The following is a 20410-nucleotide window of genomic DNA, read 5'->3' as shown; positions in this document are numbered from 1 at the left end:
GAGAAAGGGCCTCACACAGGGACTCTTCCCAATTCCTTCCTTCCTTCCTTCCTCGCTCCCTCCCTCCCTCCCTCCCATTTTTTAAATTTATTTTTGAGAGACAGAGTGCAAGCCGGGGAGGGGCAGAGAGAGAGAGAGAGAGGGAGACAGAGGATCTGAAGCGGGCTCTGCACTGACAGCAGAGAGCCTGATGCGGGGCTCCAACCCACAAACCGTGAGATCATGACCTGAGCCACAGCCGGACGCTTAACTGACTGAGCCACCCGGCCGCCCCACCCCCCAGTTTCTGATTCATTCATTCATTCATTCAAGAGGTACATGTGCTTGGCCTGAGCACCTGCTAAATGGAGGTGTCCTCACCTGGGAAGGGAGGGCGGCTGCAGGTAGAACAGGTTGGGGAGGCTGCAGGGGGCTGACAATCTAGCCAGGGATTGCACACCCCCAAGGTTGTCGCAAGGCAGGACCAGCTGGCAAACTGGATTCAAACCCCAGCTCTGCCCTCACTGGCTGTGTGGCCTTAGAAAAGTGACTTCCTGGGGCACCTGGGAATCTCAGTCGGTTAAGCATCCGGCTCTCGATATCAGCTCAGGTCACGATCTCCGGGTTGTGAGACAGAGCCCCGCGTCTGGCTCGGTGCTGTGGAGCCTGCTTGGGATTCTGTCGCTCCTTCTCTCTGCCCCCCCCACTTGTTCTCTTTCTCTCTCTCTCTCTCTCTCAAAATAAATAAATAAACATTTTAAAATGTATTTTTAAAAAAAGAAAAGAAAAGCAACCTCCTGTCTCTGAGTCTCAGTTTCCTCATCTGCAAGATGTGGGTGCCATAGAGCTGAGCCGGCAGGGTAGCTGAGAGGGTGGCACTGCCCAGCATCTGGGCAAAGATGACTTTCCACTTCCTCCTTGGGCTACTCCCCCCCCTACACCCCCTGCCCTGCCCGCCTCCAGACACCGGCCGGGCCCAGCTGCTGACGGCTGGACGCCCCATGAGTGGTGGTGTCACACGAAGCTGGGGGTGAGGAGTGAGGGGACCCCTGTGTGGGTCCAGGCGACAAAGGGCCTCCTGCTGCACACCCAGCAGGGAGCCCAGCCCCGTCCCATGGGCAGCTCAGGGATGGCCATGTCCTCTGCGCGTCCCCAGATGGTGCTGACACAAAGATCAGGAGACAGATACAGGAGGAAGGCAAGCAGGGGGACAGCTTAGGAAGACTTTCTCCCAAGTCAGAGGCAAAAAGCCTGAAAATACTTTCCTTTGGCCCTGGGTGGGGTGGGAGGATTCCCCTGGGGAGGAGGCTTCTGGGTGAGAGAAATCTCTGCTACATCTGCAGTGACCTACCGGGAATATCACGGTCCAGTGAGCCCAAGATCTCCACTCAGCTGATGTTTTCCCTTCCTCCTCCTTTCCGGACGAAGAACAGACCATGGTTATTGTTGATCAGCTTGTCCTCTGGAGCCTTCTGGTCCTAAAAAGACTGCCTCGTCCTTTTGGGGTCACAGGGTGTTTTGTCCAGAATGGGATTTTCACCCCAGTGAATGCCGGGAGTGTCTCAACTTCCAGACAAGCTGTCTTGTGGAGGAGGTCTTTCTACTCCGAAAGCCTATCGTAAATGATGCCAGGCTACCAGGAATGGCCAGAAAGCTGCTCGACTCAGATGTGGCCGAAAATCTGTACACGTGAAATGAAAACAGTAGAAATCGATACCGGTCGCAATACCGGTAATCTTTTAATAGAAAAATAAATGGTTTTTATTCATCTGACCGTTGTCATTGGAGAGCGAAGGTTCTTTCAGCAAAGGGTGGAGACGACCGAGGCCTTCCCCGGCCCGGCTCCCCTGGGTCCTGCTCAGGACGTGACACCCCAGTCCCTCTGGCCAGCTCATGCTGAGAAGCTTCTCACTGAGTCCTTGTGAATGCTGTGGCCTTGGCTTCAGTGGCAGGCTCAGCCTGCTCTTGACCTATGACCCAGGTCTCCCCAGGCATGGAGTATTTGAGGGAAATGGCCCAGCACAGTGCACTGAAGAGAAGTGGGAAGAAGAGAACCTATTGGGCAGAGGAGAGAGACAGCTTTCCCGAGGAATCAGGCCAAGCCGGTGGGACAGTCCCCGGAGAATCCTTTGCCCCTGCCCAGCCCCCTGCCCCCATCTCTGGAGCCCTAACACGTTACAGCCAGCTGTAAGTCCAGACTCGGTGCAGGGAGGGGGGGGGAACCTCCTCTCCTGCCCCTCCTCCTGTTCCCACCTGCCTTCCCGAATGTCTCCCTGCTGCCCCTCCCAGACCTGCCACCCTCCACCGATTCCTCGTCCATGACCACACACCCTCGAGGTCTGTGCGTGCCCCGTCACCCCTTGCTGGACCCTTGTGGCTCTCTGCCAGTTCCCCATCCCCACCTAGAGACCTACGCAGCTCCTTTCAACCAACATCTTATTCTTTGCAAAGCGATTTCCCCTCTGTCGCTCCCAACTGTTTGTCATCAGGTCCGTTCAAGGCAGCTAGTTCACCCCCATATGGTAGATGAAGACACGACTCCCGTTGGCTTAGAAGATGGGGGGGGGGAGAGGCACTCGGAGGGGGCCGGGGCTTGCTCTACATTCCCAGGGCACCTGCTGGCCTTCCAGGGGAGGGGGAAGGAGGAGAGGGGAGGAGGGGGGGATCAGATCTCTTTGAGGGGCTCTCTCTGGTCCCTTCAGAACGGGCCTCCTGGAAGGCTGCCCACGGCCCTGCCCACAGCCCCTTGGGAAACTGCCTTGAAAGTGCTTCAGGCAGTTTCTCCAGTGTGAGAACCACAGGATGTCAAAATACTGATCCCCTGGCCTCTCTGGGGTGGGGCCAGAAATGCACATAATTACTGGTTGCCACACACCCCCTCTGCCCATAAGACACTGAGGCCCTCTGGCTCCTAAAACCAGACAACTGTGAGGGGTGACAATGCATGAATTAGCCTCAGGGGAGGCTAATTGTTTCCTTAATTGGCTGATCTCACTGTGGGAGCCCAGTTGTCCCTGCAAAGCCGGGGGACTGGTTTGCCTGGTGGCCAATAGCTGGCTCCAGTCAAGTTTCCCCAAGTGGATTTTACAAAGTGTTCCCAGCAAAGCAGCAGCCTGTTAGATCACAGAGGCAGGTTGGGGGGTCTACAACCAGCGTGCCCTGCACTCCGTTCCCACAGACCACCCCCAGCACACTTCCGGTCCTGGCGGCCCCTGACGACCCCCCTTCTCCGTCCTGCTCCCTCCGCTCTATCCCGTTGCCTCTAGCTCCAACCTGAGCTTGCTGGGAAGTGGCCTCTGGCAGCCCAAGACCCTAGGAAGGGGAAGAAGGGGCATGGAGCATTCCCCCATGTGCCACCAGGTGGCGCCATTGACACAGGACAACCCGGGGCCGTCCCCGGTGGCGGGTCGGGACAGGGGTGGTGCCATTAGCACAAGACCTTCAAGGCTGCGGTGCCTGCCACCTGAGGACCTGCAATGATTAACCTCCTAGTCGGTGCTTGTGTCTCCCAGGGACGCAGTTGTTCCAAGGGTCTGAGCCTAACAAGGCCTTGGCACATGGTGAACGTGGAACAAGTGAAAAATGATGCCATCTTGGTTTTTCATTCCCCCCCCCCCCCAGATCTTCAGGACTGTTTTCAGCATGGCAGGGGCTGAAGAGGGGCCATTACCTCCTTGCCGCCTTCCCCCAACAGAATTAGCAGGGAGGGTCTTGTCTAACTGTGGGCATGTGTCCATCAGGAAAACCCCGGCCTCTGGTCCCAGGTACGCCTCTGAGCCCCTCGGTGACCTTGAGCAGGCCATTTACATGATTTTTCTCCGTCACTAAGTCTGTAAGATGAGAGTTATAATACCAGCCCTGCTGGGAGAATCAAAGCGAATTGCAGGAGAACATAATGATTGAAAGCACAATCATGGGAGCTCATCTCCCGGGTCCCCGCTGCCTCCTCGCTGTGTGGCCTTGGGCAAGTGGCTTACACTCTCTGATCTTCAGTTTCTTCACCTGTAAAATAGGGGCCCTAATGATACCCACCCACATGAGGTTTCTGTGAGGACTGAAGTCAATACGTGAAAAACCTTTAGAACCACGTCTGGCGTGAAACAAATACTTAATAAACAGGCGGAAATACTGGCTTGAACCGAGAAGGCACTTTGGAAATGGGCCCTGTGAACCCTCCATCCAGGGCGGGAATCTCTTAGCAGCGTGCAGGGACAATGACCTCCAGGTGGGTGTGCACGCGACCAGTAACAGCTCATTTTCTCCCGAGAAAGGAGGCTGGTCTCCTGTGGGCCAGCCCAGCTCGTGATTAGATGGGTCCCCCTCAACTGATTCCGGGCTGGATCATGTCCCTGGCTTAGTGGTCAGGTCTACTCCTAGGACGTGGCAGGAGGTTGGCACCCAGGCTGCTACATGATACAGAAGGGGGGACCCCGAAGGCACAGCTGGGTGGTGTTAGGCGGGGGGGGGGGACGGAGAGGACCCGGAGAGTGGACGCTCTCCATCTTGGCCACCAGGCCAGCGCAGAGGGTGGTCTTGAGGGGGCTCCTCCACGGGTGGGCCTCCTGGTGCTGGAGTCTGTGGGGAGGAAGGAAATGACTTCCTGCAGCTGGGGGAGGGGGGAGAGCGGCCCTGTTTCCCCAGCACTATTGCTCGCTATGCACGCAGCCGGCGGAGGGAACACAGAGAAGTTGGGCAGCTCCTGAGCAGGAATCGACCGAAGCAGCCTGCCCAGGGGCCTCACTGTCACTCGCTCACTCCCCTTTGCTCGCTCAGGGAGGCTGGAAATCCTGCCTGGGGGTTCTGTTCTCTTCTCTAGAGGGGAATCAACTGGAGGGCAAAACGGTGGCTTATGTTCTGTGCTTGCATGGCCTGGCACACACTAAGCACTTGATAAGTGCGTGGGAACTACACAGAAAAGAAAAGAGCCACCATTGTGGTCCAGTTCGGAAAGCTGTAGTCTTCGGGGGGTCAAGGCACCTCCGGGCTGCAGGGGACTTCTGCGCTCTCCCATTTCCTCCTTCTTCAGGCCTGCCACTTCCTCCACGAAGCCCTCCTTGGTACGCCTTCGTTCCCACGCCCTGAGTAAATAACCTCTTCCCCTCTACCCCGCCACCTCCCTCTTCGCTCTGTACACACTTGTGACATTAAGGCAGGCTGGAAGAGGGGTTAGGGCCCCAGACCCTGGGGCTATCTTCAGAGTCACTCCCCCTGGATACCTTTCTCAGCTGTGTGACCTCAGGCAGATTTCATTTGAACCTCCCGGTGCCTCGCTGTTCTCATCTGTAAAATAGAATTGATCATAGTACCTACCTATGGGGCTGTGGTGAGGATTAAGTTGAATCGTAGATTAAAAGTGTCTTGAAAAGTGCTGTTTAGTGACCTGCTCTGAACCGCTATGTTATCGCTCAGTTATGCTGGGATGATTACTCCTCACCCAAACGTGGGCTTCTCGAAGCCTGGGTCTCTCACTTCTGCATCCTCCTGCTGAGGTCAGTGCCCCGTGCGGAACAGGCGCTCAGCAAAATGTGAAGGGACGGAGGGACGGACGGAGGGACGGACACAGGGACATATGTCTGGATGAGCACAAGTGCTCCAGGGACCTCGCCCGCAAACTCAGCCGCGGAGGCCTGGCCCACGGATACCCACCGGGGATGCCACCCGGGCTCGTATCCCCTACCCTCCTGTCCCTGCTTACCCAAAGCTTCCACCGAGTGTGAGGAGCGGGGACTGAGAGGGGAGGGAATGCCATCAGATTCAAGTGCAGCAGGTTCACTGCGCGGCGACCACGTGGGTGAGAGCAGGTGGAAAGTATTGGTGAAAATGAGGTTTCTGGATGAGCTGTGGTTTCATTTCCATCCCCCGGTTCCTGAGGGCCTGACGACAGCACAGCCTGGGCCCGCCGGTTCCCTGCCCAGGGCCCCTCCCTGCCTCTTGCCGGGAGCCCCACTGAGGCCTGTTGGGAGCCTGCTCTGTGTCGGGGTTGAGGTTGGGCACCCACCCTCACGGCAAGCCTGGGAAGAAGGCACTGTACCCCGTCTTAAAATTTAAAAAAGTGTTATTGTTTATTTTTGAGAGAGAGAGAGAGACAAAGTTCGGTTGGGGGAGGGGCAGAGAGAGGAGGAGACACAGAATCCGTAGCAGGCTCCAGGCTCTGAGCTGTCGTCACAGAGCCCGACGCGGGGCTCGAACCCACGAACCGCGAGATCACGACCTGAGCCGAAGTCGGACGCTTAACCGACTGAGCCACCCCGGTGCCTCAAGTGCTGTATCCCATCCTAAGCTCATTCATCCGTCCATCGTACACCAATATTTACTGAGCACGTACTAGGCGCCTGCGCTGTGCCGAGCACAGAAGAGTCAGAGGTGAAGAGGTGAAGATCAAGGCCTGCACCGTCTGGGGGCCCAGGCTGCAGAGCAGCACCTGCCAGGACAGACAGGCGCGGGGGCAGAGCCCGCGTCCGCGTTCCCAGGCGGCTTGGCGCTCGGCCGCCTCCCAGTGCCAAGTCGTAAAGAGACTCCTAGAGGCGCAGACCGATGCCTTTATAATGCTCCCTCCGTGCACAGAGGCATTAACATGACGTCTATCACCATGGCATCGAGGTGCTTAGACAACCTGCTCCCCCCGGAGGTCGGAAACAGCGTGAAGCAGATTATGTGTCTCCCTGTGACATATGCGATCATGTATCACCGTGATGGATCAACAGTCAATACCGCCGGGGTCCCCGCCGCCCCCCAGCCGGTAGGAAGTGGCTTGCCTTTATATGTCTTCCTCACCTGGTGGGCAGTCCCTGCTCCTGGGGGCCACCCTCCCGGTGCCGCCGGAGTCGGTGGGAAACCTCTGCCGGTTTTCATTGTTCATGTGCAAAGCCGCCGAGGGGAGAGCGTTTGGAAGAAGGACGGAAACCGGACCCCTTGTGTGCCGTCACTGGGGGCTGCATGGGGCCGGGCGGGGGTGGGGGGCAGGCTCAGCTTTCACACCGCTGGCCATTGAATGCTGGCCCCGCGTACCTGCCCTGATCTTGAGCAAGCTGCGTTGCCTCTTGGGGGGCGTAGTTTTCTCTTTTGTAAAACTGGGAGCATCACATTTATCTTGAGGGTTCATGGACACTGGTGGAGAAAGGAGGTGAATGAAGGGCTAGCAGGTGCCGAAACTCGGCCGCATTTACCCCAGGCTCCTCTGCCAGCGGGCATGCTGGGATCCTCCCCACGGCCCCCCCAGCCCCTTTCCCTCTGCCTCTCCGGATATGCAGGCAGACGTCTAGCCCCCTACCTCATCCAGCTTGGCCCAGTGCCGGGCTCCTGAACGCCAAGGGTAGAGGCTCCAGCCTGCTGGGGAGAGGGGTGCAGGCAACAAACGTTACTGTCCCCGGAGGCAGTGCCTGCTGGAGGTGAGGAAAGGGGCTGTGGCTCCGGGCCAGATGGGGAAGCAATTCATTTGTCTCCTGGTGGGGGAGGGGATGAGCCCAAGCCGAGGGCCGCTTCAGCAGGGGTGTGGGAGGGGAGGGAAAGACATCTCAGGTGAGTCAGGGAGGAGGCCTCCGCGCTGCTCCCACGGTGGCCCTAGCTGTGCCGGTGACGGGCAGCTGGCCTTCGGGCACCATTCAGGGCTGGGACCGTGTAGTTCCTGCCCTCACCCTCGCTGCCGGCCCCTCCTCCATCATGCGCCCGCCCCACCCCGCCCCTCCCAGCCCTTTCCACCCGGAACCCGGAACCTGGCCCTTGGATGAGCACATCCATCAGGGGGCCCCTGGACCATCTCTGAGGGGAAGTCTGTGTGAACACAGTCATTTTAAGCGTCAGACGTGAGTGAGCAGCTAAACCAAACCCTGGAGTCACTGGCGGGAGGGAATCCTGTGTCACCAGTGTCTTCGGGTTGGGCCACCGGCTAGAAGGGGGCCGAGGAGGGGAGAAGCACACCACATGGGGTGGATTCGGAGGCCCTGTCGGTGGGGCGGAGTGTGAGCCCCAGACTCCTCACCTAGAGGCCACGCTGCCTGGGGCTGTTCCCGCGACTTGCTCAGAGAGTCCAGGGTTATTGTTTAAAATGTTTACTCATTTCTTTTGAGACAGACAGAGAGCAAGTGAGGGAGGGGCAGAGGCAGAGGGAGAGAGAATCCCAAGCAGGCTCCGTGCTGGCAGCACAGAGCCTGACTCCGAAACCAAGAGTCAGATGTTTGACTGAGCCACCCAGGCGCCCCAGGTTATTGAGAGGAGCAGGCCCAGTGAGGCCCCGAGGAAGCAGAAGGGTGGCCAGGGTGGAGCTTTGTGGGGACACAAAGGGGAACTGACGGCCAGCAGGCCGTCCCCTCCCGTGAACCAGAGAGGAAGGAGGAACGCTGACCAGGAGGCCCGGATGGAGAGGCGGCCTCCGTGGTGTCGGGCCCCGCCAGACCCGCTCTCGGGCCCCCAGCTCCTGGGTTTGCTCCTGTTTCCCTGGACCCTGCAGCTCACAGGTACGGCCGCCTTCCTTCTTCCCACGCGCTCCCTGGCTCGCACATCAGAGTGACTTTCATCTGCCCGAGCAGCTAATTCCTGGGGACCTGTCTCGGGAGATTTGCTGGTTGCGTTTGAACATTGCAGACTTCACAGGGGAAGCCTTCAGGGACCCAGGAGATGTTTAGCTAATGCCTTGCCAAGGTGGCTTTTGAAGGGGTGGGGACGGCGCTCCCTCCCCCCCCCCCGCCCCCACTGCTATGCTCACAGCCTTCTTCCGACAGCCTGAACTTTGGGCCTTAAGGTGGGGGTCAGGCATGCTGAGGCCAGGGGGCGTCAGAATAGGCGTGGGGTCAGTGGGGAGGGACAGCTCACCCCTAAGGAATCTTACGGTGGAGCCACAGAGTTGACCCTGCAAAGCCGCAGAGCCACCCTCAGCCTTGTTCCCCGTGTTAGCCAGGGAGACGAGGGGCAGCCAGGGGCTGGCCACCAGGAACACTGTGCCCCGGGCCACAAAATTGTCACTGTTGCCAGAAAGGGTGGCACTCTCCACTTCCTCAAGTCCAACCAGAGGCCACAACGGGAGCTTATGCCGTTCCCAGGACCAGCGCTGTGCCCCCTTTCCTGGCCCCAGATCCCCTCAGAAGCTGGGTGGCCTGGATCCAAGCCACCCCCAGGAGTGTGCCTCACCGGGCTGTCCACACCGGGGTCCCTCTTGGATTCCCAGGCTCCCCCCGCCCCACCGTGCAGCCGAGGAATGTTTCTTCCTCTTCGTCTAGACTTTTATGCCCCCCTTTCTGCTTCGTCCTCTACCTTTTTCTTTATACCGTAAACAACGGCAGCTATCCTTATTGTCGTGAATTAGCCTCTTCGAACACTTAATCTGGGCTTTACTCTCCCACTCAGCCCCGCTCCGGCCAGCCTTGGGGGACTGTCCCTGCCAGCCACTCAAAAACAGGGAAACTGAGGCCCAGGGAGGCCAGGTAGCTTTCCTGAGGCCTAGGAGGTGAGGACAGGTCAAGGTTAGACCTGAGTCAGCCTGAAGCCCAAGCCTGGACCCTTGGCAGCGGGCTCGTGGGGCTCCTCTCCGCTTTCTTTGCAAAGAACATTCCTCATAGAAAAAATTCTCTCCCCTCTCCCCAAAAAGGCAAGAGCCGACTGTGGTACCTACTGTAGGTTTCCTGGGCTGGGCCCCTTGCGACATCATCCCCTTTAACCTTGTGGCCTTTCACCTCTCCCGTCCCCCAGAGATGGCCGGCTCGGAGATGGCCCGAGGAAACGCAGCCTGCTGGTGGGACCCACGCTTAGTCATTTCTAACTTAATTGCCTTCCAATTCCCGTCATTTCTTTTTGTGCGGCCCCTCCTCCCCCGAAGGGACCCTGCACGCCTGGGTAACAGTGGATGACACCCTGCGGGATGCTGCTGTGAGGAGCGCTTTTGTAACTGTCTTCACCGTCAACACGCAGCACCTTTCCCCCCAGCGTTGCAGCGAAGTTTGTGCAAAAGAGAAACTCTGCTCTTTCGCAAGAGGTGGAAAAGCCTGGGGGTCCTCCAGCACCTCCTGCAGCAGCGGACGGCACCCCATTTCTCTTGGTCCTGCCCCTGCGGGTGCCTGGCTCTCTCTGTCACTGACGCCCAGGGTCACCGTGCCATTTTCCTGAACTGCAGAAAGACGCAGGGTTGAGTGCGTGCGAGGGCATTCAGCCTGAGTTTCGATCTGAGCTCTGTAATTCGCCCCGGGACCCTGGGCAGGTTCCTAATGTCGCTCTGCCTCCGCTGCCTCATCTGTTAAATGGGTGCGATGGTAGTACCTGCACCTGGTTGGGGCTCAGAGGATGTCCTAGCTGAGCCTAGCAGAGCCCATCGAAACTCAAGATTCAGTTGGCCAGCTGGATATCTTGGCGAGCCCTCTGGCTCCTTGGGGTCTTTCTGACTTTTCCAGTGGCCTCTAGCACAGCATCCCAATAGAATGGTGTCTCAGAACCGCTATTGTTCCCAACCCTCCTCCCATCGTGAGGCGGGACTCAAGCTCGCTCTCGTCTGGTCTTCTGAGCTCCCTGCCAATTCTGCTTTTCTCAAAGGGTCTGGCGGCCACTGTGGTCTCATGGGCAACTGCTCTCCCCCAGGGGTGGCTCGTCAGTCAGCTGCCGGGGCTTTGGGGCCAGACAGGCCAGGTTCAAGTCCTACCTTCTTCTATTGACTGCTGTGTGACCTTAGGCAAGGGACTTAACCTTTCTGAGCCTCTGTGTCCTCAACAAATGTCAGTCCCCTTTCTCTTCCCGGCCTTCCCAAAACTCTGGGCTATAGTGATTTCCCAAATGTCCTTGGAGGAGGACCGCTTCTAGGCACTGGCAGGGGGGGGTCCCGAAGGTGAAGAACCCGTACCCCGCAGCCTGGCAGAAACGCTGAGATCTGCCCAGAGGACGTGACAGGACATGACCCAAGGAGGGAGTTACCGATGCCGGCTCGCCCCTCTCCCCCTTGGCTCTCGACTCAGGTGTCCCCGCTCGCTTTGTTGTCCTAAAGAGGTTCAGGAGCCTCCTGCCTTCTTGCTCGCAGCTCCGAGCCTCTGTCAGGATTGGCCTCTGCTTTTCATCTTTGTCTAATCCCAATAAAGAGCTTGCGAGGCAGGCGGAGAGAACCGCCAGAGGTGGGGCAGGGGGAGGGCTGGAGGGGGCAAGGGAGCCGAGATGGGGAGGAGGCCGAGCTGGTGGGCGGGTGGCAGGCACAGCGTGAGAGGCCAGAAGGCAGAGGCAGGGGGAGGGAACGGGGAGAGGTTCAGTTTGACTGGAGAGGAGGGGCTCTCGGCGGAGCAGTGGGTTACGAATCCCACTGGGCTACATTCGGGTGGATTTTAAATGCCTGTCAGGTAGGGGTTCCGGTTGGCCCTGTCGTCATCGCTTTCTCTTTTTAACTCGTGAGCTATAATACGTACACGGAAAAGTACAATCAGTGTTCTAAAACAAAGACCTGTGCGGCTCCCACTCAGAGAACGCTGCAGGCCCCCGCAGCCCCTGGTCCCCCTCCAAGACACCCCCCCCACCAAGACACCCCTCTCTCCCACCCAGACTTTTAGGGCAATCGTGTCCCGGCATCTCTTTCTAGTTTTGCCCTTCGGTATGTGTTCCTGAATGGTATCGACTGGACTTGCCTGGTGTTGAACTTTGTATGATCAGAACGATGCCGTCTGTTCTTCTGTGACCTGCTCCTTTCGCTCCAAGTTACGCTTTTTAAGCTATATCCAGTTGACGGCGTGGCTGTGGTTTGTTTATTTTCATTGCCACAGAGCAGGGATCACAAGCAAAGGCCCCAGGGCTAAACCCAGCCCGCTGCCTTTTGGCCTGCGAGTCGTGAGTGGCCTTTCTGGTTTTTAATGGCTGGAAGAAAATCAAAAGAAGACCATGTCGTGACGCGTGAAGATTATACACACGCCAGTGTCCATAAGTAGAGTTTTATTGGAACAAACCACACTCATTCATTCGTAGATCGCCTGTGACCGCTGTCACCCTACGTCGGCAGCGTTGAGTAGTTGCGAGAGGGACCATCTGGCCCACGAGGTGTAAGATGTTTACTCTCTGGCCCTTTACGGAGCACGTCCGCCAGCCCCCGCTGTGGAGCGTCCCATTGGATGAACTCACTGCAAGTCAGTTAGGATCCACACTTCACGCGCTTCCTGTCTGTGGCTGTGAACACTCACGTGTGGTCTCCGGCCCTTGTGTGTTCAGTGCGTCCAGGGGACACGTTCCCGTTAAGGCTGCTTCTTTCCAAGCGGACTGTGAGCTTCGGGGGGGCTGGAAAACGTGCGGACTTTCGTGGTTCGAATCCTCGACCCCCAGCACGGTGCCTGGTCCTCGGGGGAGGTGCCGGAGATACCACAGCAGGAAGGGCTCAAGTCCTCAGCCACAGACAACCCCGGGAGGCGGTCCCAGAAGGAGACGTGATGCCTCCAGGAGAGGGAGCTGGGTCCAGGGGCGGGAGGTGGGCCCCGGGCTCCTCAGCGCAGGTAGAGGGACGAGACCCTGATGTCTTGGGAATAAGAGTGTGGATACTGGAGTTCCGGGTAAACGTGGGCCCCGAAACAGGATCTCACGCTTGTTGTGGATCTAGGGACCCTGGTGGGAGTGCGGGCCTGAGGCGCTGGGGTAGGGGGCCGAAAGCAGAGGAAGGGAAGGGGGTGACCTGAGCCTGGAGAGGGAGTAGGTGTGAAATTGGCAGGCAGAGCTCCTGACCCCCTGGTGAGGACAGTCTGGCCGGCCTGGGGTCCAGTCATGGAAGATGTGGCCAAGTCACCTGACCACGCTGAGCCCCCCACTTCCCCGGCAGGGCGCTCGGCACCCTCCCGTGCAGACCTCTTGCTGGGGTGACAGGAAGACACCTCCAGGACCATCGGTGGCCCTGGGACCTCCACCTGGGACCCCTCAGGAAGGGTCCGTGGGGCGGGGTGCCTGTAAGAGGGGTGTGGTGAACCCGATGTGTGTCTGCTCCCCTCAGGGCCGCACGGGCCGTGCGGAAGAAGGTGAGGTCAGAACCAGGTCTGTGCTTGCTGTCGGTGGCTCAGGGGAAGGGGACGCCAAGCCAGGCCAACCCACAGGCTGGTATCCCACAGCCGGCAGACGCCTCGCCTGCAGCTCTGCTCATAGGGCCCAAGGCCTATTTCTGAAGGCCCCTCGGCAACTCAAAGCAAAACTTAAAAGTTTAAAAGGGTACCTGCCCTTTGAATCAGCAACTCCCCTTCTTGGACCAGAAAACCTTTATATACGAGGATGGTCGCTCACGGGTCCGTGGACCACGGCCGGAGACTAACTCACTGACATCGGCTGGCCCCTTGCTGCGGGGGGTTTGGATAAGACCCTCTCCCCCCCCTGCCCCTGAGCTGTCCTTTCCTCCGGCTCCTGCCTCCCACACCCACAACCCACTTTGGAGCCATGCTGGAGGACTGCCTGCCGCTAACCCTTTGCTCCTGCGCCCTTTTCCTGGGAGGGGTCCTCTCACTCCCCCACCTGGTGACTCCAACCTGTCAGCCAAGGTCGAACTGTGCTACCCTCTCTGTGGTGCCCATTGTGGCCCACTCAGCCAGGCCCCGACAAACCCAATGGCCGGCTTGCCCCACCAGTTCACCTGTGGTTCTGAGCCTCAGGAGCTCCGAGGTCTGAAGGGCACGACCGGGCTCACCGGGGCAGGCGAGGGTGCCGAGGGCACCAGGGAACACATGCCCAACCTTAAGAGGTGAACTGTGTACAAAAAGCCGGAGAGAGGCCTGGGAGAGAAGGTGCAGGCTGGGGAGCTCTGGGGGGAGGAGGAAAGGTCAAAGAGGGAGGCCCCGGCAGGTTAGGGTCAAGGCCAGAAGCTGCAGGAGCCACAGCTTAGCCTCCAAGGTCTTTGCTGAGCTCCGCTGGTGGTGGGAGGGGAGGAGGCCTACGGGAGGCAGGGACAGGGCTGGCCGATTGGAAGGAGAGGGTGGGGAGGACAGAGGGCAGTGAGTGATTTTGTGCCTGGAGGGTACCGGGTCTTTGGGGAGATAGAGATTTAAGAGAAGTCAGGATAAAAGTGATCTGGGGAAGGCGTCTACAGGAAGGAGTTAGTGCGTTGACAGCCAGAAGCATTTATATTTTAAAAGGAGGCTGGAAGAGGAGGGGGTCCCAAGCCCTCAGACCGAATCACTAATGCAAGGGGCTTAGGCAGCCGAGGAAGACTGGAACTCTGTAGTATTTCTCTTGTCTTTCTTTTCTTTAAAATTTTTTTTTAACGTTTATTTATTTTTGAGACAGAGAGAGACAGAGCATGAACGGGGGAGGGGCAGAGAGAGAGGGAGACACAGAATCGGAAACAGGCTCCAGGCTCTGAGCTGTCAGCACAGAGCCCGACGCGGGGCTCGAACTCACAGACCGCGAGATCATGACCTGAGCCGAAGTCGGCCGCTTAACCGACTGAGCCACCCAGGCGCCCCTCTCTTGTTGTCTTTCTAACACAAAATGTGACTGCGTCAATTCCCAATCCAGAAGCCCACAGAGGCTCCCCCGGGGTTTCCAGGATGACTTTTGCCACTTTCCACCTCCCGCCTCCCTGAGCCCCCAACCCTTACGACTCCACTGCGCCTTGTTGAGCCCCCCAACTACCAACAGGACGTGTGTCTGGTTTCCAGATTTCTCGAAGCTTCATCCGAGAGGTTTTTGCGCTGAAAACCCCCTCTCCGCCCCCCTCCCCCACCCGGCTGCCTCCGATTCCTCCTTCAAAGCCCAGCTCGTAAAGGGATGTGGACGAATCGTCACGAGGTCCACAGCCGTGATGTCATGGCGGCAGAACCGCAGGCCGGTTCAGTGTTCTTGATCTTTCGCTGCAGTGTCTAGAATTTCTACAGTGAGCATGTCTCGCTTTTATAATGGGGGGAAGAGGGCCTAAAGAATCATAGTTTGAAAAACCATGGACCCCATCCAAGGGTCATGCCTCCAGGAAGTCTCTGCCGCCTCCGGCTGGGTTGGGTCCCCTCCTCTGGGTTTGTGCAGGCTCTGAAACGTCTCTTTATATCCCCACTCTCCAGCTTCACCCGTCAGCTCTGCCCAGGCGCAGGGCCCGGTCCTCCCTGGCAGGACTTGGAGAGAGCATACTGCGGTGGGTGCTGTGGCGGGGTCTACCCTCTCACCCTTCCTCTTTGGTCCACTCCATCCTGATGCCCTTCTTTGTTGGCAGAGGAGGGTACCAAGGGAGAAATGGAGTCCAAACGAGCTCCAAAGTTTGAACAACTTGCCTCTTCACAAAGCCGAAGGAGAGGTGATGCCGTAAAAATGCCAATTAAGACCCACGAAGCTTCTACATTTCTGGGACCAAACATTTGACATCCTGCACTTGGTCTGTGTCCCCTCCTGGCCGCGGTGCACCCCGGGGTCCAAAGATTGGAGGCTTTAGAACAGAACGCAGGCGGGCTGTGGAAATGGCCCCCGAGGCAAGCCACATCCGTATGTAGCTTTGTAATTCGGAGGTGTTGAAAGATGTGACAGCCAGTCTGATGGCAGTGTTGGAGGGCACCAGCACTAAAAGCTTCATAACACACGCTCTCTGTTCAAAGGTTGCCTTCCAACGCCTGCTATACGCTTCTCCCTAATCAGCCACTTGGCCACGCGCCGTTGTGTTTGATGCCCGTGTCCTGAAGGACTCACCCGTTTTTCTGCGGCATCCTGGGATGCGTGCTCAGGCAAATGGCCGGAGCCCTGTGATAAGACCAGCAGCCCCACTTCTGTGTCTTCCCGGGAGCCCTTCAGATGGGCCTTGAAAAAAAAAAAAGGCATGGTCTGAGAGATGCCAGAATTAAATTGGAGGGCAAAACTGCATGCCTAAAATAAAGACCGTGGGAACGGCTTTCTTCTGTAGCTGGGGAATCAAAGTATTTTCCTTTAAAATCGACCCGAGTCGGGATGGATACCTTTGATCGGCACGTCTGGGCTCTCACACCCCTGGTTGACGACGCTGATGCTCGGGGGCTGTGGAAGGGATTGAGTTCCGGGCAGAGCGGGGAGCTGGGGCCAAGGCCTGGCCTAGGAGTGGGTGGGTCAGAGGGGCCTCGAGGCCCGGGCAGATGGAAAGAGTGGGGAAGGAGGGAGCACCAGATTTTGGGGGTGGAGGGATGTCATTGCTGGAGTGAAGGAGGGACACCGGCTGCCTCTGCCACCGGACCAGTCTGTGGAGGGCTCCTGGGGCCCCTTGCTTTCTGCTCTGGGAGCCGTAAGCTCTCCTTGAGCTGGACAGCAGTCGCTGTCCCCCGTAAGCTGCAGGGTCATTTCTGATGAGTACCTTCGTCCCCAGATCCCATAGGCTGCCAGACATGTCTGCCTATTAGATGACCCAAATCTAGGGAAATGGCCTCCGAATTTTTAGCTCCCTTTAAAGGGGTGCAACTCTTGGGGCACCTGGGCGGCTCAGTGGGTTGAGCATCCGACGTCAGCTCGGGTCATGATCTCACAGTTCAAGAGGTCGAGCCCTAAAGCGGGGCTCACTGCTGTCAGTGTGGACCCCCCTTCGGATCCTCTGTCCGCCCCCCTGCCTTCTCTGTACCTCTCCCACTCGCACTCTCTCTCAAAAAAAATAAATAAACTTAAAAAAAGTAGGGGCGCCTGGGTGGCGCAGTCGGTTAAGCGTCCGACTTCAGCCAGGTCACGATCTCGCGGTCCGTGAGTTCGAGCCCCGCGTCGGGCTCTGGGCTGATGGCTCAGAGCCTGGAGCCTGTTTCCGATTCTGTGTCTCCCTCTCTCTCTGCCCCTCCCCCGTTCATGCTCTGTCTCTCTCTGTCCCAAAAATAAATTTAAAAAAACGTGGAAAAAAAAATTAAAAAAAAAAGAGTGTGGGGTTAAGGGACACCTGGGTGGCTCAGTCAGTTGAGAGTCCAACTTCGGCTCAGGTCGTGATCTCGTGGGTTTGTTGAGTTCGAGCCCCACATCGGGCTCACTGCTGTCAGCCTGTCAGCCTGTCAGCGCAGAACCCACTTCGGATCCTCTGTCCTCCCCTCTCTGCCCCTCCCCCACTTGCACTCTCCCACCAAATAGGTAAATATTAACAAGAAAAAAGAAAAAAGAAAAAAAAAGGGTGTGGGGTTAAGGACCAGCTTAAAATCACATCCCCACTCCTGACCAGCTGTGATGCTGGGCAAACCTCTTCCTTTCTCAGAGCCTCAGTTTTCTCATCTGCAAAAGGGGAGGGTGCCCCCGGGGACATTAACGTCGTGTCTCATCACGGGGCTTACCAGCAATGCCTGAGAAACTGTGCCAAGCAGGGGGAGTCGGGCACCCAGGAGTGGCTCAGGAAGGAAGGAAGTCCTGCAGATTGAGAGGGTGATGGCACAGTCCTGGGAGAGGAAGGGGACAGGAGGGCATTCTGAGCAGTGAGACTAGCGTGGGCAAAGACTCAAGAGCCTGGCAGGCCTGGTTTTTGGGGGCTAGTGAGCAGAGGGCAGCTGAGCTGGGCCGCGCAGGGCCTGGAGGCACGGCTTGGATCCTCCAATCAAGGGACTTGCAATTTTCATTTTTTAAAGGTGGCCCAAAGCTAAGGGACGCGTGTTATAGCATGACCCCGTCTGAACCCAGTTATGTGAATTTAACTGAAACCAGGAGGTCACAGAAAGTGCCCTTGTTATGCACAAAATGCTTCGTGTTCTATTTTCTTTTTAGCTGCTGGTGTTCACCATGTAAATTGGTTTCAGTCTCCTTCCTCGGTCTCCCCTGGTGGGGCAGCCCAGCAGCGTGAGCAAGATGGTTTGTGGCTCCCTCGGGAGCAGTGCAGGGCAGGTCTCTGGTTGCAGGGGAGAGGAGCCCAGGGGAGGGGAGCTGTCGGGTGAACGGGGGCGTGCGATGTGTGGGGTGTGGGGAGGGCCGATGGAGCGGGTACCCTTCCTGCATCGAGTCAAGTTCTTTGACCGCGAGCCCCTCCCCCAAGGGACTCAGCACAGGGTCGCGGGGCCAACGTGGCAGTGAGACGCCTTCAGCTGGCTCTCCAGCCCGCGGCTCAAGCGGCCACAGACTCAAAAGAAGAACCAGAGAAGGAAGGATCTGGTGACAGCGGGTAGCAGACAGACTCTTTCCCAACAGGGGCAACAGATCCTCAGGATGGGGGGAGGACAGAGGGACACTGCCGGAGGGAGGGCTCTCCGGGCTCTGAGCCCCTGCACTTGAACACGACACACCTGGCGGGGGAGCCTGGGGACGAGGCCCAGGGTCTGCATCCCGGGTTGTCACCCACTCCCTTGTGTCCAGGCCAGGCCGGGGCCCAGGGAGCTAGACAGGCTGTCGTGCTGGCAGGCTGCCCCGCTGTGGGCCTGTCGCTTACACAGGCAGAGGGTCGGGCTGCATTTGGCCTTCCAGACTCGGCGAGGACTCCTCTGACCTCCTCGCCTCTTTCTGGTGCCCGGGGAAGAAAGGCAGCTCGGCCTGGTGGCCCCTCTGATGTTCCTGGCCCTACTTAATCCCATGCCAACCCTCTGCTGCTCTCCCCGATTCTCAGGGGCAACACCAAGCTTCGGAGAAAGAAAGCCACCCGCCGGAGGTGGCACAGACTTCGGGCGGCAAAGCCAGGATCCAAACCCAGGCCTGATACCTCAAGAAACTGGGCTTTTCCCAGGCGCCCCCACCCACATTTCTGGCCAGGCCCCAGACTTCCTAGCAGTCCTGGGAGCTACAGAGAAGTGAGGGGTGGAGGGTGTGCCATCCCTGAGGACACCTGTCCTGCCAAGGGCTGGTGGCGGGGCGGGGGGGGGGGGGTGACGGAGGGGTTAGCTGTAGAGCCTACGCTGCCCAGCAAACCGGCTGTGCTTGTGATGGTGTGGGGGAGGGGAGGGGAGATCTTGGAGATGCCTTGGAAGTAAGCAAGCTCCGGGGCAGGGCTGGGCTGGGCTGGGGGCCCTAGGGAGCGGGGTCCTCTCAGGCTGGGGTGGTGGCCTTTCGGAGTGGGGTCCTCTCAGGCATCACGCTATCCGACTATTTCCCAATCCCATCTCTGGCCGTCCTCTCCTCACCACCGCCCCACCTCTGCCCCGGCTCCACGCGAGCGTCGTCCCCAGGCCCTTCTCCCTACCAGGCAGGGAGCTCTGTGACTTGGACAAACCCATCTCCCTACAGAAAACAAGCCAGGCTTCTCCCTCCTCCCTGCTGAGCCCTGGCCTGGGCTGCACCAAGAACCCACCAGCCTCCCGGAGGGTTATCCAAAGAGCGACTTGGCGGGGCTCCCGCGGCCCCGTAGACCTTTCATCGCAGGGAGACGTTGCGGGGGAAGCCAAGCCAGCCTGGCCGCTCCAGCCGCTCTGCCCAGCGGTCACTCGCAGGCAGACTCGAAGCCCCGGTTCTTCGTCTCTCCAACCAGGGTAACAGCCAAAAGGCTGAACTCGGTGCATGCTGAAGCAGGGGCCTGTGTGAGAGTGAGGGGTGAGGGTCCCCTTCTCTTCTCCCCCCTGGAGCCCCCTCGGCGTCCTTCCCCACGTGTCAGCTGGGTTGAGACGGGGGACAGGGAAGGGGCAGGGAGAGGGCAGAGGAGCCCTGCTGGTGGGTGCTGTGACAGCTGGCCCTGTGCTCTGGGTACCCACAGGGCTGGCAGTGGGCCCCCTCGGGCACTTTTGTGCGCCGGCTGTGCTCCTGCGGCTCTGCCTCCCTCCTCAGCCCCAGGAATTTAAGTCCTGCCTTCAAGTCCTCCTCCCTGGGCCGCGTGACCCTCTGGGTGGCCCATGAAATGCAAGAGGGTCCCCAGGGAGCTCGCTCTGCCCCAACCCACCTCGTTCAGTGGGGGACACACTCCAAGCTTTGGGAGGGTCCCACTGAAGCCCCTCTGGGTCTGGGGTGAGGGCTAGGTGCCCAAAGGGCAGGCGGGCGCCCTCTCCAAGCCTCTCGGCACCCATGCTCTCTGTCACGCAGCCCCCTGGCCTCCAACTCTGGGAAGCTGGGACTTGGGCCAGGGATCTGCATGTGGCGTCGATGCCACCGTGAACCAGCCCCAGGCCAGGCCACACAGGACTGTGTCCCTGACTCAACTACCCACCTTGTCCGGGGGCTGGTTTCACATCCTCGGCACGGACAAAGCCTGGGCTCAAATCCCGCTTGGCCACTTAGGGACTCCGTGGCTCCGGGCCTCTAGGACCCTCTGGGGTCTTTGTCTGCAAAACGGGGCTGCGGTGGTGGCCTCAAAGGGTTGTCGTGGTGTTTAGCTGTGCCCAGCCGGGGCAGGGGCTGGCACGGCCTAGGTGGCAGCCGGGCTGCTGTGGTCCGGGCTCCGGGGTTGCTAATAAGGCGGTGGGTTGCACCATCCGGCCAGGACCCAGGCTCCTTCTCGGCAGTGACAGGCCTGCCCCCCTCCTCCTCGATTTTTACCCGCTGTTCCCCGGTTGTCCGTCCTTCCTGGTCAACAGACACTTGCCTCCTTCTTCGCTGCTGGAGAGTGTGGTTTCTCTGAAGTCTGGGGCTCTCCTGTCCGAGGCAGACCTGACCCGGGGCCACACGCTGTCGCGATCCTAACCTTCTGACCACAAAA

General features: G+C 58.8%; 1 protein-coding gene across 5 annotated transcripts in view; it reads left to right on the top strand.

Annotated features, from left to right (window-relative positions):
* Nucleotides 1-7664: 7664 nt before the first annotated feature.
* Nucleotides 7665-20410, top strand: part of NFAM1 (NFAT activating protein with ITAM motif 1) — a 32508-nt gene continuing 19762 nt past the window's right edge. Inside the window, exons 1-2 of one of the 5 annotated variants that reach the window (XM_047868075.1) lie at nt 7678-7781; nt 8300-8432. In XM_047868075.1, coding sequence (XP_047724031.1) covers nt 8333-8432 — 100 coding nt within the window. In that variant the 5' untranslated portion in view covers nt 7678-7781; nt 8300-8332. Of the gene's footprint in view, nt 8433-19042; nt 19254-20410 lie in introns of those variants that run through there. The other 4 variants (XM_047868074.1, XM_047868076.1, XM_047868073.1 and 1 more) reach the window with 4 other exon arrangements.

The sequence above is a fragment of the Prionailurus viverrinus genome, chromosome B4 (assembly GCF_022837055.1).
Source record: "Prionailurus viverrinus isolate Anna chromosome B4, UM_Priviv_1.0, whole genome shotgun sequence".
Classification (NCBI taxonomy): domain Eukaryota; kingdom Metazoa; phylum Chordata; class Mammalia; order Carnivora; family Felidae; genus Prionailurus; species Prionailurus viverrinus.
Note: the sequence above shows the minus strand (reverse complement) of the source record. Positions and strands in the feature narration are given on the sequence as shown.